This window comes from Oncorhynchus tshawytscha, linkage group LG28, assembly GCF_018296145.1.
Source record: "Oncorhynchus tshawytscha isolate Ot180627B linkage group LG28, Otsh_v2.0, whole genome shotgun sequence".
NCBI classification, from domain to species: domain Eukaryota; kingdom Metazoa; phylum Chordata; class Actinopteri; order Salmoniformes; family Salmonidae; genus Oncorhynchus; species Oncorhynchus tshawytscha.
This window is the reverse complement of record NC_056456.1, coordinates 31295663-31312374: the sequence shown is the minus strand read 5'-3', so window position 1 is coordinate 31312374 and position 16712 is coordinate 31295663. Positions and strand designations below refer to the sequence as shown.

Sequence of the window (16712 nt, the reverse complement as noted above, 5' to 3'; positions counted from 1 at the left end):
CTTCTCCGCAGCAATCCCAGCAGCTGGGGAAGCCAGAGAGGAAAAGGCGAAGAGAAAGGATTTACTCCGCCCAAAGTCTGTCCTCATGAGATAAGACATTTTTTGTATGGAGGTCTATGAGAGTGTCAAATTACATGAGGCTTATTTGATCTAATAGAAGGTATCGTGGTGCTTGAGGTGTCACTATAGACCCGGGTTCTACCCTGGGTTGTGTCGGCACAGAATTGGCCCAGCATCGTCTGGGTTAGGGGAGGGTTTGGCCGTGGAGGCTTTACTTGGCTCATCACACTTTTGTGGTGGGCTGGGCGCCTGCAGGCTAACTTTGGTTGTCAGTTGAACAGTGTTTCCTTTCGACACATTGGTGAGGCTGGCTTTCGGGTTAAGCGGGCAGGTGTTAAGGGGTGTGTTTTGAAGGACTCATGAACCCATAGGGGAGTTGCAGCGATGAGACAGGATCTCAATTGGGGAGAAAAAGGGGGTAAAGAAACAAAATAAAATATGTTTAGTAATGTTTAGGCTGTTACAAATGTACTGATATAAGTGGATGCATGTGGCATTGTGGCAACTTTGAGAAAAATGACTTAGTTGTGCCTGTTGTTCACATGCGTATCTGCCCTCTCATTGGTTAGAATGGTCCCACTTGATCTTGCCTGCATTTAAATCATAGAGCCCTACAGTGGAAGAGTCATAGTACCCATAAAACCTAGCATTCAAATAGGGAAATGGTTCCAGTCATTTTTCCACCATTAATTTTTCCCAAAGGGGATTTTAGAAACACTTAAAATAAGGGCTCAGTTTTGTGTAGGCTTACCCTGGCGTGACATTTTGATAACGATATAAATCTCTCTTGGAAAAGGTTACTTTTATTAATATATTCAGCTCTATTAACTCTCAGATTCAAAAATGCTAATTAGCACCAAAGTACACATCATGCAAAACTACAAATCCCTGCAAGCTCCTGCATGTCATCTCTAGCTGATACCTTCGCTAACAGTTATTGTGTCAATTTAAAACTTGCACTAGACAGAATTGTGCATTTAAAGAAATGTAGCCAATTTATTAATTACTAAACTTAGCTAACATTAGATGGTAAGAATCTCTGGATTAACTTTTGCCTATAGATTCGGCAGTCTCGTCCAGATCATCATGGCATTTGTAGTTCTTTATGATAGCCACATTAGCAGCTAATTAGCATTTCATTATGGTGGGGTAAATACAGACGAATATATTGATAAAAGTCACCTTGTCCTAGAGAACGGTACATGGTTATCAAAATGTCACTCCGGGGAAAGCCTACACGAAACGCAGCCCTTATTTTAAGTGCTTCTAAAATCCCCTATGGGTGAAAATGAATGGTGGACAAATTATTGGAACCATTTCCGTTTGACCGCTAGGCTTCATGGGTATTATGACTCATACTGTGGACTATTGAGGACATGTATTTCCATTGTTAGAGTGGTCACTGGGCTATCTTGTCAATATAATAGATCATCTTTGGCAGAGCCCAACTAATTTATCCTGATCAACAGCATCAATATAAATATTTGCTTCCATTCCTCAACCCAACCTCGAACCAGGAACCCTCGAAACACACAGATATCGGTCACCCACGAAGCATAGCTACCTCTCGCTCCACAAAAGCCACGGCCCGTACGGAATTAAGGAAAACAACTTCTTCAGTCTCAGAGCGAGTGACGTCGCCGATTAAACGCTAACTAGTGTACACCGCTAACTAGCTAGACATTTCACATCGGTTATATTATGTAATTTCAACAAAAGGTTGAATTTGTCAAATAAATGAGCTCATGCGCTGAGCATGAATTCCATTGCAGTAGGTGGCGATAGGTGGCTGGATGTTGAGGTATAGAGTAGTGTTGTCAACAGCGTAGAAGGACTGGAAGAAACCGAGAACGCTCGCTCGAGCTCTTGCAAAAAGAATGAATAGATAGCGGAAGAGAATCGAGGAGGAATTCTCAACTCATCAGGGTTGAAAAAGAGTAGATTAACGTTACATTCTTGCAGAATTTACTATAACTCACAAATAATGGCGACTAAAAGGACGGTAATAGTGACAGGTAAGTGATTTATGTAGCCTATACTGTCTTAGTTTGCTGTCAGTTCTCTAGAAACTTTTGATTAAAATGAGTTGCCTAACTATTAAAGATTGGAATTACTTGTATATTGTGTCATCTTGAAAACGACATTGTTCCTCAACTACTATACAACTACTGACCGTCTACTGTACAGTATTGTGCATCTTCATCTTACATTCACAAAGCCTGTCTGTCAGGTTGAAATGTATGAATTGTAATGTTGAGGCAGACCAACCTATTACAGACAGATCAAGTCAGAGGCGATAATGTAGCCATTTGTGGATCGTTGTAGCCATTCAGCCATTTATGGGTACATGTTTGCCTTGTCGTGATATTATTGTGATACTATTGAGAATGATGCTGGCTAAATTCGTGCTGACAAGAAGCATATTCTTAACCTACTCTTCTCCCCCGATATAACTTAAATGGAAATTATAGTATAGTGTCACCTCATCTATAAAACCCATGCACTCATTTGCATATATTGTGTTACAATTGATTATACATGTCAGCTGCTGTAATAGATAATATTTAACTTGAGATGTCCGTTAGACTTTCGAACTAAGATTATTGTGACTTTCATTTAGATAGGGGTAGAATGATAAGCAGCTATAAAAATGTAATGTGTCATTGGTGTATACTGGTGTTACTAGGCGAGGACTTAAAAGGCTATCAATATCATCTATATTTTTTAGGGTTTGAACCTTTTGGCGATCACACCGTGAATGCTAGCTGGGTGGCAGTGCAGGTAAGTGAGTTTGTTGCGTGTTCTGTATGGTGCATTATTAAGAGGTCTATTCTTATTGGCAACACCTTACATTGATTTCCACATGAGTAGTAACACAAAATTGTATCACATTACATGACATTTAAGAATAATTACTTCATTGCATAGTAGGGACTAATGGATATAAGTGTTTCATGTTAATACACAAGTGGAAAAAGGAATGATCTGCTTTAGCACTTCTGTCGTAAAGGCAAATGCTTAATGACTTAATAATGAATAAGTAATCACTTTTCACTATTTAACAATGTATGAATGCAATGTTGTCACTATAGTAATTAGTGTTATCACAACAGGTGTAAAGGCAACTGATTTTTACAACCTTGAGGCACAACAAATGCCTCAAAAGGAAAAATAAAGCTTTATCTAATTAAATAGGGTTTGTGGTTCCTTACACACTTCCTGTTTCCTCTGTGTACAGGAACTGGAGCGGTTGGGCTTGGGTCAGAGTGTGGACCTATATGTCTGTGAGGTGCCAGTGGAGTACCAGGCAGTTCAGAGTTTACTGCCATCTCTATGGAAACAGCATCAGCCACAGGTAGCCACAGGGAGTCACAGCAAATGTCAAGTGTTGTTCCTCACAATATCTTTTTTTACTGCATGGTAAAAGGCATTAGTAATAGTGTTCGACAGGTGCACCCTTACTGTATGACATTTAGGCTACAGTTTGAAATATGATGTAGAGTCTCTATTGGTATAACAGTGGCTACATTTAACACACATTCTCTTCTCCGTGGGTCAACAGTTGGTGGTCCATGTCGGGGTCTCTGGGATAGCCACCACAGTCACCCTGGAGAAATGTGGACACAACCACGGCTACAAGCGGGTGGACAACTGCAGCTTCTATCCAGACTCTCAGTGTTGCATGGACGGTGGTCCTGACTGCATCGATTCAGTCATAGACATGGACCTAGTCTGCAAGAGGGTCAACTCCTCAAGGCTTGGCGTGGCAGTGTCAGTATCAAAGGATGCAGGCCGGTGAGTGCTGTGTTCGACTCTACTCTCATTCAACCAGTCACATACCACTATTTATGATCTCATACTTTTTTCAATGAAACTACATTAAAGGGAATGTTCACACAAATTACAAATGTATCCTATCTATGATCTTTAATTGTAGCATACTTTCTAGGTAGTGATAAGATGTTATATAATAATGTGGGTGGTCTGTCCCTTTTGTAATCTGAAGTTGCCACTTCAGAAATCTCATTTACCTAAATGGCAAATCCATTGATTCTGATAAAAGCTAATGTCTTCTGTTGTCTCTTTAACCCTAACTTAACCTTTTGATCCGGTCAGATACCTGTGTGACTACACCTACTACACGTCGCTGTACCTGGGGAAGGGCAGGTCAGCGTTTGTGCACGTTCCTCCACTAGAGAAGCCCTACAGTGCCCAGGACCTAGGCAGAGCCTTGCAGGCCGTAGTGGGGGAGATGCTGGAGCTTGTGGGTCAATCTGAGGATGATGACCATGACCACCACCACTGCAGCCACCAGCACCATCAGCATGCTCACTAAAGAATGACTTCCGGTGACCTCTGTCCTCAACTCACTGCTCCTGTCCCCAATGGACAGATAAAGCACTTAAAGCTGGAATCCTTAATTGAAACAATAACAAAGTGGTGACCCTGCCTCTGTTTTGGTAAAAACCTGAGGGATGGGCCGGAAGAAATGTAACCACTCTCAAATTCATAGACAGAGCTATATTCACGGACTGACCATCCATGATTTCAAAATGATAGTTTTAACCATGTTTTGAGGCTATACAGTGTTTGTTTACATTTACAAACATTGGAGTACAACAAGCTTATATTATGGGTTCTGATGGTGTATGAAATTTGAACTAAGCTCATGAGGCATTCATACGTTGTATTCGTCAAGAATCAATGGTTATATAGCACAAGTCCAAAAATGTATGTAGCATCTAAGGATTCTAACTTTAAGGACAGATACAACTGATACCCCACTAAGCAGTAGCTAAAGCGAGGGCTATCAGCACTCCCCCTGAACTAGAGAAAGGGAGAGTATATGAATGAGTATATGAATGAGAATAGGCAGAGCAATGGATGTATCCATCCGGGTAGGCTGGTGGGAGGAGCTATAGGAGGACAGGCTCATTTTAATGGTTGGAATGGAATCAATTGAATGGTACCAAACACTTGGAAACAGCGTGTTTGACTCGTTCCATTGATTCCATTCCAACCACTACAATGAGCCGAGCCTCCTCCGGTATACACGTATATTATATCAATGGCTCTAGGTGTTGTTATTTGACTGTATTTCACAAAGAAACTGTTTTTTAAAATTGTATTTAATCTTTATTTAACAAGGAAAGTCAGTTAAGAACAAATTCTTATTTACAATGACAGCCTACCAAATGACCTCCTGCGGAGATGGGGATGGGATTAAAAATAAAATATTGGACAAAACACACATCACGACAAGAGAGACAACGCTACATAAAGAGAGGCCTAAAACAACAACAGCATAGCAGCAACACAAGACGACACACTGTAATGGTCCAATAAATGATGCTGTAGATGAGAGAACCATTGGCTACGTTTTAAACCCATAAAAGACACACCCTAGTCCACTATCCTCACTTTATGCAATGCCCTTGGAGTAATCCCTGCGGCCATCTTGGTCGTCGGTCGAAATGATTAGCCAAAGCAAGGGAAGTTCGCAACGTAAATCCCTCAGCCCTCGTTTTTGATAAGATTTTGCGAGTGTACAATTATGTTCACTTCGGGGCTTGAAACGCCCCATAAATCAATTCGCGTCACGTAAAAGTAATTATGTTTTTGTTTGGATAGCTTTTTGGAAATTGTATAAATAAAACATGTTCCTTCATCAGAAGTTCCAGCTAGGCAGGCTAACGTTAGTTAAGCTAATTAATTTGCTAGCTATCATACAGTAAGCGTATATTAATAACTATATAGTTAATATAAGTAGACATGCAATCATAATTGACTGTAGCGCATATAAAGCACCCACAAGCTACCGGTGGCTAAAAACACAATATTCGCGGGACGAACGAGTGACGAATTTCCGGGCAAGGGCAGTCCATTTAAAATTCCTTCCTCCCTTGCCCTACAAGTGTAAACTCGTCAGACGTCATGGGACGTCATCAGAAGTTTGAGGGGAGAGGGTGTGTCTTTTAAGTGTTTGGAATGCAGCCATCTTTGGATATTCAGTACTTTTAAGCCACATCGTCCTGACAGCTGTATGACTGACTGCCTGCTTCTTTCTCACTATTTTAAATAGTTCCCTTTTTAGTTCCTTATTCCCCTCATAAATCACTCTCGCTTTGACATAATGGTCAACGCAGCGTGCCATTTCTTTTACCATCTCTAGCCCCCCTCATCATGTGTTTATTATTTGTTGTGAAATTGTACAATATCAGTATATTGTATAGTGTACAATATATTTTTTGATTAATGTACTTCAACCATGTGTTATTATCTCAGGTAATTTATTGCATATACAATCAATATTTGTAATGTGATGAATAATGATATGGACATTTTTATTTTGTCTTTGGTATCTGTATTCTCTACTTCAGAATATGGTCTAATGCTGTGATTAAACCACTTAAAGAAAAATTTAAGCCAATAAGCTTAAGCCATACCAAGTAAAATAACTATTGGTAAACCTGTAGTAGTATGTGCTCTTCTTCCTATGAATTCATTATGTACATCTATTGCAATTGGAAAGAATTTGAATGAATGTCATCTTACTTACAAAATATTACCAGGAAAGGGTAAGCGGTTAAGAGTGTTGTGTTATTAACCAAAAGGTTGCTGGTTTGATTCCCTCAGCCGACTAGGTTAAAACAATCTGTCAGTGTGCCCCTTGAGCAAGGCATTCAACCCTACAGTAACTGCTCCTGTAAGTTGCTCTGGATAACAGCATCTTCTAAATTACTGGACATGATAAACACATTCTGACTCTAGGCCTAATCAAGGATTGTGAAAAATATTCCCCTTTTGTGTAAACGTTATGCCATGGACACTTTGAATGTGGTTATGGCTAGAAGGGATCCAGCTTTTGTCAAATTTGACGACCTTTGATGTGCTCTTTGCATTTTGTGCTGTGTGCAAGGTGTTACGTCATTACTTCGAGTGGGAGTTGAGGCTCACGAGACGGTGTGTTCTCAGTTTATTCATGTGCTTAGGTATTTCGATATTTGTTTAAGTTTAATTTTGGCAGGGATATCTACACTTTGTTTAGTTAGCGATTGAATTTAAAATATCATTCTGAAATATCACTGTTGGTGGAGAAAATGAGTGTTGAGGCGTACGGGCCGAGCTCGCAGACTCTCACGTTCCTGGACACTGAGGAAGCGGAGCTGCTTGGAGCAGATACCCAGGGTTCGGAGTATGAGTTCACGGATTTTACCCTGCCGAGCCAGACTCAAACAGGCCAAACGCAGAGTCAGTTGGAAAATCAGGTTCGTGTAATTTTTGTTGCCTGTATGGTTTCAAACTAGCAAATAAAAACTCGCTAACAAGCTACAGGGTATTGTACATACGGAACCTTGGAGATAGTTAGCACACTGGCTAGCTATATTAGCAGAAGCAGCTATGTTAGCACAGCTAGCACGCTGGTAGCTAGCTGTATAGTTACAAAGAAAACACATGCATCTGTCTCAGAGGCCACGTAGCTGGCTAACCAGTTAACTTAGCCAGCATGTTTACATATAATTTAGCATGCTAGTATTAGCTAATTTGCTTGTACGCGTTGTGGGATGGACACCAAGATTGTCAAGCAGCCTGTCATTTTGTTGATAACGCCATGGCACTGAGTGTAGCATTCCTAAATTCATTATCTGCCCGCGTTACATAGCAGGCATGCTAGCTAACTGCTGTGAGCTTGCTACGAGTGCATTTGATAGCTAACTAACTTTAACGTTAGTTTACTAACTGTCTGTTGCACTTGTAGTTAAAACGTTATCTGTGATGGTGTCCATTTCCAGGTTATTTACATTATTTTGCCCGCCGCTATTGAAATGAAATGTCCATGTTTTCTCCAGGTGAATGGGCCTGATGGAGTACAGCAGAATGGGGATGACCCTGTTGTGAAAGCAAGTCAACTTCTTGCAGAGTTGAACTTTGAAGAAGACGAGGAAGACAGCTATTATACTAAAGACCTCCCAGTCCATGCATGCAGGTAATGTTCAGAAATATCTTTTGATTGATCTTTTGGTGCTGTCTTGCAGAGTTCATAATAAATATTTGTTTTCCTCCCTGTAAAGTTTTTACGGTTGTGACATTATCCTTGTTTTGTTTTCCCAAGTTACTGTGGCATTCACGATCCTGCTTGTGTGGTGTATTGCAACACCAGCAAGAAGTGGTTTTGCAATGGACGTGGCAATACATCTGGCAGGTAAGCTCCAAAGAACAACCAACTTAGCTAAATGTAGTTGGCGTCTATGTGGAAGACTATACACACACACGAAGTAGAATGTGAGGCACATGAGTCCCAAAGGACATTTTATAAATGTCTATCAGAAATGTTGCAAAATCTGTTCATATTTTCCTCTCTCAGCCACATTGTGAACCACCTGGTCAGAGCCAAGTCCAAGGAGGTGACTCTGCACAAGGATGGTCCTTTGGGGGAGACGGTGCTGGAGTGCTACAACTGTGGCTGTCGCAACGTCTTCCTCCTGGGGTTCATCCCTGCCAAGGCAGACTCTGTGGTGGTACTGCTTTGCAGGTAAAGCCGGTCTATGGTGTTTACTAACCATTTTTGCACCATTCTGTTTCACAATGATCAGATGTCCTATTTTTCAAAATGTTCTTGGCCCTTTTTGGACCCATAATCCAATAGCTCTTATCATTGAATCAAAGTGATTTTGTAGTGGAGTGCATTAATGGACGTATTGTTTGTGTGTGATTATACAGGCAGCCATGTGCCAGTCAGAGCAGTCTGAAAGACATCAACTGGGACAGCTCCCAGTGGCAGCCGCTGATCCAGGACCGCTGCTTCCTGTCCTGGCTGGTTAAGATCCCCTCTGAGCAGGAGCAGCTCCGGGCCCGCCAGATCACCGCCCAGCAGATAAACAAGCTTGAGGAGCTCTGGAAGGTTCATAAACTACCTTATGGTCCTGTGTGGCTCAGTTGATAGAGCATGGTGCTAGCAACGCCAGGGCTGTAGTTTCGATTCCCACGGGGGACCAGTACCGAAAAATATGAAAATATATGCACTCACTACTGTAAGTGGCTCTGGATAAGAGCGTCAGCTAAATTACATTAATGTGAATTTAGCAAGAGTTAACCCAGTGGTTTACTGTAGGCCAGTGGCCTTTTACTTTGGTCATGGAGAGCTACTGGCTTTTATTATGAATTTTATTTCTCAAATAAAGTAAGCAGTGCTCTTTATCTGTGGCTGTTGTTTGACTGGGTGTCTTCAGGAAAACCCCACAGCCACTCTGGAGGACCTGGAGAAGCCCGGCGTGGACGAGGAGCCTCAGCACGTGTTGCTGCGCTACGAGGATGCCTACCAGTACCAGAACATCTTTGGCCCCCTGGTCAAACTGGAGGCTGACTATGATAAGAAACTCAAAGAGTCCCAGGTAAGTTCTACTGTTTTCAGGCTAGCTCCTCCTGCTTTTGGATGTCACGGTAAAGACGGTTTGGTTTTAGATGGTTAATTCATTGCCGTCTCATCTGTTTGTTTCACAGACCCAAGACAATATTACTGTCAGGTGGGACTTGGGACTCAATAAAAAGCGGATTGCTTATTTCAGCCTTCCCAAGACGGACTCAGGTGGTAATTCATTTTTTGTTCATCAACGTCAGTGTTCACAAGTGTTCCATGTCCATTCCATTCCGGCCACAACCTCCCTCACGTTCTCACTGATGAGCATGCCGGAGTGTCTTCTAGTCTTGAGTCTGTATGTGTGTGTGTGTGCGATTCTAGGTTTGTATGACTAATGTCCTAAAGTCTATGGATTCTAAATTGTGCTTTTCATCAGCCAATTCCCTTGTCCTTGCTGTTCTTTTTCTACTATTCACTGTATTTCTGAAGACATGCGCCTGATGCAGGGAGATGAGATTTGCCTGAGGTACAAGGGAGACCTTGCCCCACTCTGGAAAGGCATTGGACATGTCATCAAAGTCCCAGACAGTATCCTTTGTTAAAAATCATTATGCTCTTATGTTACCTTTGACTCTTCGTTACTTATTTGATTCAAATTCAAAAATGAGTTTGGGAATGATTGTCTCACTGACCACATTGATAGCATTAGTCTCTGGAAGGAATAGGTGTTATGTGGCGTGTTGTCCTTAATCCTGTGATAAGACTATGGCGATGAGATAGCCATTGAGCTGAGGAGCAGTGCTGGGGCCCCCGTGGAAGTACCACACAACTTCCAGGTTGACTTTGTGTGGAAGTCCACCTCCTTTGACCGGTAGGAACCTCCTGACACCAATCCATATGAAACGCAACAAATTGGTTGAGCTAGGCTTGCTTTTGGCAATGGACTTAATATTACACACGGTTTCAAACTTTCCTCCAGGATGCAAAGTGCCCTGAAGACCTTTGCCGTGGATGAGACCTCTGTGTCCGGGTACATCTACCACAAGCTGCTGGGTCACGAGGTGGAGGATGTGGTCATCAAGTGTCAGCTGCCCAAACGCTTCACCGCCCAGGGCCTGCCTGACCTCAACCACTCACAGGTGGGTGTTACCATATGCAGAAGTTATGAGTAGATTTGAGTTATCCCTTCTAAAACGATATTTGCTGACAGTTTGGCATTTTAAAATGTCATCACATAGGTATATGCTGTGAAGACTGTGCTGCAGCGTCCTCTCAGTCTCATCCAGGGGCCCCCTGGCACGGGGAAAACTGTCACCTCTGCCACTGTAGTGTACCACCTGGCCAGACAGGGCAACGGGTAAGATGTGTTCACTTAATATATACAGTACTTAACCATATACAGTACTTATAAGAAAATAACTTTCACTATAAGAGTAACTACTCTTATAGTCTATCTAGTCTTGGCAGAGATCATCATTGCAAAATATATCTTTTTTCTAAATTGACCAACCTAAAGGTTTTATAATCGCTCTTGTCCATCCCTAACACCAGTTGTGTGTGTCCTCAGGCCTGTGCTGGTGTGTGCTCCCAGTAACATTGCGGTGGACCAGCTGACTGAGAAGATCCACATGTCAGGTCTGAAGGTGGTGAGGCTGTCTGCCAAGAGCAGAGAGGCCATTGACTCCCCTGTGTCCTTCCTGGCTCTGCACAACCAGATCCGCAACATGGACAGGTAACCTGGGACTGCTATCGAGAGAGGAATATGGTGTCTTCATCTTATCAGGTGTCCTGCTAACTCAGGAGACAAAGGATCGATTCCACTTTTATTTTATTTTATTTGACTAGGCAAGTCAGTTAAGAACAAATTCTTATTTACAATGACAGCCTACCGAGGAACGGTGGGTTAACTGCCTTGTTCAGGGGCAGAACGACAGAACCTTGTCAGCTCGGGGATTCGATCCAGCAACCTTTCAGTGACTGGCTCAACGCTCTAACCACTAGGCTACCTGCCGCCCTGGCAGAGAACTCGGCTACGGGCAATATGAGTTGCCTCAGTTTGAAAGCATGGATTCTCAGTTCATGTTCAGAGGCATTTTCTCTGTCTTGCAGCTTTTCTGAACTTTCATCATAGGCCACATAATTTCTCCACACTAAAGAGTACTGGTTTCTCAGTTTGTATTTTTGTTGTATCTGTATGCAGTATACCAGAGCTTCAGAAGCTCCAGCAGCTGAAGGACGAGACTGGGGAGCTGTCCTCCTCGGACGAGAAGCGCTACAGGGCCCTGAAGCGCACCGCAGAGAGGGAACTACTTATGGTAACACCTGCTCCTTTTCCACACACTCTCTTAACACAAAGTCCTAAAATGGCATAATTCCACTACTCCCTGAGGTTGATTATCACTGACCACATCTCCCATCTCTGCTCCACAGAATGCTGATGTGATCTGCTGTACCTGTGTGGGGGCAGGAGACCCCCGCCTGGCCAAGATGCAGTTCCGCTCCATCCTCATTGATGAGAGCACCCAGGCCACTGAGCCAGAGTGTATGGTGCCTGTCATACTGGGGGCCAAGCAGGTATGTCTCAGGGCAATCTCTACGATACATTATGTCCAGTCAGTTAGCTCCATGACAGGTCCCTACTTCTCTCTCTTTCTTATACAGAATGTTTATCAAAGGTTGTTGCTGAGGGAAATGTGCAGTTACATTTATCACCTTTCTCCGGATGTTTGTGCTTGGTTGAATTTGACACTGAGACGGGCACTACTTTCTCTGAGTTGTGATATTTTTTTATTTCACCTTTATTTAACCAGGTAGGCTAGTTGAGAACAAGTTCTCATTTGCAACTGCGACATGGCCAAGATAAAGCAAAGCAGTTCGACACATACAACACAGAGTTACACATGGAATAAACAAACATACAGTAGGAAAATCTATATAGCGCATGTGCAAATGAGGTAGGTTAAGAGAGGTAAGGCAATAAATAGGTCATGGTGGCAAAGTAATTACAATATAGCAAATAAACACATGCAAATGCTATGCCCAATACTAGTTCCTACACCACACAACAATGGATTTGAATTGGAATAGCCTTTCTTTTTGTACTAAATCTATGATTTCTCTCTCTTTCTCTCTAGCTGATCCTGGTGGGAGACCACTGCCAGCTGGGTCCAGTAGTGATGTGTAAGAAGGCTGCCAAGGCGGGCCTGTCCCAGTCCCTGTTTGAGCGTCTCGTGGTGCTTGGCATCAGGCCCATCCGTCTGCAGGTGCAGTACCGTATGCACCCGGCCCTCAGCGCTTTCCCCTCCAACATCTTCTACGAGGGCTCCCTGCAGAACGGAGTCACCGCAGGTAAGTTTGTGAGGAATGGAACTGGGCCAGTATGTACATGGGTTGGTTGTTTAGCAACAAAACCGAGGCGTGCGCAACTATGGCGCAGAACAGACTGGGTTGGCATAGACTGTTGTAAACTATATTTAGTCTCCAAATGTTTATTGAAAACGTAAATGCATTTGCACAATGAGCACTTGTCTCTCAAATACGTTGTTACAGTTGCTGGTTAGCTAACTAGTGAACCATACTAGCATAGACATGACATGAGTCAAGACATGGTATCGATAACAAGATACAACTAGCTGACACGGGCCAACCATGATTTTTCACATGGAAAGCTATCTAACCGTTCAAAATCACCACACTGCCTACGTGCATCGTTTTGGACGTTGTCAACCATCCCGTCTATAGAATTCTCGTAAATACAGGTGAGGGTTAGCTTGTCCTCCTGATGTGCTTGTCCAGCAAGAGGGGAATGGGCTCCCTGTTGTCTACAAACTGGTTGGGTAGTTTAGATCATGTCTCTAAGGAACAAGAAAACAGAACAATCATGAATTGCCTTATAACAGCCATATTTACTCAGCTTGCACCAGATGTAAAACACCCATATAAAAAGGTAATACACGACATTGGCTTAATTTACACTTAAATCTGGATTCACCTAAATGTACATTTTACTAACTCCTTTTCTTGACCCATTTTTATTTTACTTACACAGCTGACCGCATCAAGAAAGGCTTTGACTTCCAGTGGCCACAACCAGACAAGCCCATGTTCTTCTACGTGACCCTGGGCCAAGAAGAAATTGCAAGCTCTGGAACCTCCTATCTTAACAGGTATTTGACAAACTGAAGCATTTGTCATTCCAGTGCTTTCGTACACTGACCATTTATGACTCCAGTCATAAAAAGGGTATGTTTTGTTAATAAGGTTTTCTTCACTCTCTCCCGCTGTACAGAACTGAGGCTTCCAACGTGGAGAAGATCACCACCAGGCTGCTAAAGGCTGGGGCCAAGCCTGACCAGATAGGCATCATCACCCCCTACGAGGGCCAGAGGTCTTACCTGGTGCAGTACATGCAGTTCAGTGGCTCCCTCCACACCAAGCTCTACCAGGTACAAAACACAGGCTTGGCTCTATAATATGTGACCAATCTTGTCCGCTGCAGCACTCCAGTCTGTCAGTCATATTCTCACTATAATGTAGCAAGTTTGAAATATAGTTATAGCTTGAAATGGGAGTGCATAAATCTAAATAAATCAGTTTAGTAATGTGCTCATGGAATCATTCATCCAGTTTGGCCTTCACTTAAAACATTCCAATGGATGGTGGAATGGTGCGTCTATGTTAGCTTATCTAATTGCTTTCCTGTCTCTTGGCTGTCCTCAGGAGGTGGAGATAGCCAGCGTTGATGCGTTCCAGGGCAGAGAGAAGGACTTCATCATCCTGTCCTGTGTCAGAGCCAACGAGCACCAGGGCATTGGCTTCCTCAACGACCCACGCCGTCTCAACGTGGCTCTCACCAGGGCCAGGTAAACAACACATGGACCATTCTCTCTGTCTCCTGATGCTCAACAGATAACAAGAAAATTGTAGCATTATCCTGTCTTTCAAGTTTTGCAAGACTATTTTAATATTTGTATTTGGAATTATGTCAACAATTTCTAAATCCTCAGAGCAAAATGTCATTACTTGATCTGAAACACTGTCACACTGCAAAGAGAAATGATTTACATCATATTATTTTCTATATCTGTGAAGGAAGTGTTTCTAAGGAACTATGTCCTATTTATTTGTGTGTGTGTATAGGTATGGGGTTATCATCGTGGGCAACCCCAAGGCCCTGTCCAAGCAGCCTCTGTGGAACCACCTACTCAACTACTATAAGGAGCAGAAGGTTCTGGTGGAGGGACCCCTCAACAACCTGAGGGAGAGCCTCATGCAGTTCAGCAAGCCCCGCAAGCTGGTCAACGCCATCAACCCTGTGAGTCGTCCCCCCCCCTAAACCCATGTGTGTTGGATTATGTACAACTTTATGTAGTGCGTGGTGTTTACTTTCATGACTTTACTTTGCCAGTAGACCATTATAAAAATATGTGCATAGGCTACTGTGTGTGTGTGTTAGACTTACTGAAATGTTTGTTTCATGTGTGGGTTCTTCAGGGGGGCCGTTTCATGAGCACAGCCATGTATGATGCAAGGGAGGCTCTTATTCCTGGATCTGTGTATGACCGCAGCAGCACTGGTGAGAGACTATGTCAAACTGTAAACTTGTGTCTCTCTTTACCTGTTTTGCCATTGTTCAATATGTTTTCTTTTCTTCTAGGACGTTCATCCAACATGTACTTCCAGACCCACGACCAGATCGGCATGATTGGTCCGGGCCCCATGGCCTCCATGAACATTCCCTTCAACCTGGTCATGCCCCCCATGCCGCCGCCAGGCTACCTGGGCCAGGTCCACTGCCCCCCAGCAGGCCGTGGTGGAGGTATGAAGGGTAAGGCGGGCGGCGGAGGGGTGCGAGGTGGGCGCCAGCGGAGCCGTGGCATGGGGAACCACGGCGGGGGCAGCGGGCAGCACGGCCTCATGAGTGGCAGCCAGGCCAGCCAGGACCTGGGCTCCCAGCCCTTCTCCCAGGGACCCCTCACACAGGGCTACATCACCATGAGCCAGCCTTCCCAGATGAGCCAGCCTGGCCTCTCCCAGCCTGAACTCTCTCAGGTAAAGCAGAAGAACGTTTACATTTGTTTCTCATGGCAGACGTTCTTGCTCCGACAGACATGTACATGCAGGCTAAAAGCTTCTCCTTTGTTGTTTTTCTTACAGGACAGCTACCTTGGCGATGAGTTCAAGTCCCAGATTGACGTGGCCCTCTCCCAAGACTCCACCTACCAAGGGGAAAGAGCTTATCAACATGGTGTGACTGGACTGTCCCAGTACTAGAGTGTAAGAGACTACATTGGAACTTTTTGCTCTATATTCTATGAGCTAAGCCAACTGTTGCTGTAGTAATATCAGGTGGAGTAAATAGGATACCAGAAGCTATTTTATATCTCGTCTTTGTCAGGGTATAAAAGTAATCTTTGTTTTATTTGACTCTTAGGTTGTGGGAAAAGGAGCTAGGCCTGTGCTGAGCTTAGTTCGTCGCCATTTTAATCTGGGTAATATCAAAAAAAGAACATATGGATACCCGTTTTCCACTGCTACAACTGAAGCACCACTGTGTGAAAGCAACAGGAGAGAGACCGAGAGAAACCAACCAATCACAAGAGTGAGAGAAAAATGGGGGTAGAGCTGGACAGGACAAGAGCGAGGAGGAGGGAGAGAGAAGGCGCTGCTCGCACACGGAGAAAAGGAGAAGCAGCATACGTTGGGGTAGCAGCGTCGGAGCGACAAGCCCTTTGATAAGTCGAGGGGTGAAAGGTCATGGATCCTCAATGGGGTCACAGGAGTCACATCCCTGCCACCTCTTCTCCCCCAGGGACCACAAGTTAGTTGGCTGAGGACATTGTTCTCGGAGCAGAGAGACTGAGAAGAGTTCTCACACAACCCTCCAACCTCACTCTACAAAACCGTCTCCTGCCAGCTAGCGATGGGAAAAAGGGGCCGAAACTCTTGAAGCAGTCAGTCGATTTGGGAAAATTTCTAACCTCAAAGTTGATCCGTGCTCATGCTCTGCATTTGAACATGTTTGAGCGAGAGGTGAGAGGTTTTGGGCAGACCAAGAATGGTCTTGTTGAACGTCTCAAACGGAATCAAATGGTGCAGGAGTCGGAAGAATACTGACCATTCATCTTTTTCAACTTTGAGTTGGAAAGTTTTCTACATGAGGTCTGTTGTTGCAGAGGTTTTGAAAGCTGGTGAATTTCACTGGCTTTCCGCTCTGGTCTTTCTGAAGGATAAGTGGTGGAATGGCTCTTGAAACAATTAAAGGAAACATTATTGTCTCGAGATCTGAAGTGGT

The 16712-nt window shown here is 43.6% G+C and overlaps 2 protein-coding genes across 2 annotated transcripts; both read left to right on the top strand.

Annotated features, from left to right (window-relative positions):
- The first annotated feature begins 1414 nt into the window (after positions 1–1414).
- On the top strand, positions 1415–6535 carry LOC112244622 (pyroglutamyl-peptidase 1). Its single transcript, XM_024412352.2, has 5 exons — positions 1415–2075; positions 2789–2841; positions 3299–3415; positions 3623–3855; positions 4177–6535. The coding sequence occupies exons 1-5, from the start codon at positions 2045–2047 to the stop codon at positions 4394–4396; spliced, it is 654 nt and encodes a 217-aa protein (XP_024268120.1). The 5' UTR covers positions 1415–2044; the 3' UTR covers positions 4397–6535.
- A 442-nt stretch (positions 6536–6977) lies between these two features.
- Positions 6978–16701, top strand: LOC112244604 (regulator of nonsense transcripts 1). Its single transcript, XM_024412330.2, has 23 exons — positions 6978–7328; positions 7911–8047; positions 8174–8263; positions 8426–8593; positions 8782–8962; positions 9291–9452; positions 9562–9649; positions 9908–10006; positions 10181–10289; positions 10398–10557; positions 10657–10775; positions 10986–11150; positions 11619–11733; positions 11849–11992; positions 12553–12766; positions 13467–13584; positions 13707–13863; positions 14138–14280; positions 14558–14732; positions 14912–14993; positions 15075–15469; positions 15575–15694; positions 15852–16701. Exons 1-22 carry the CDS (start codon positions 7161–7163, stop codon positions 15689–15691), a joined length of 3306 nt encoding a protein of 1101 aa, XP_024268098.1. The 5' UTR covers positions 6978–7160; the 3' UTR covers positions 15692–15694; positions 15852–16701.
- Positions 16702–16712: the final 11 nt, after the last annotated feature.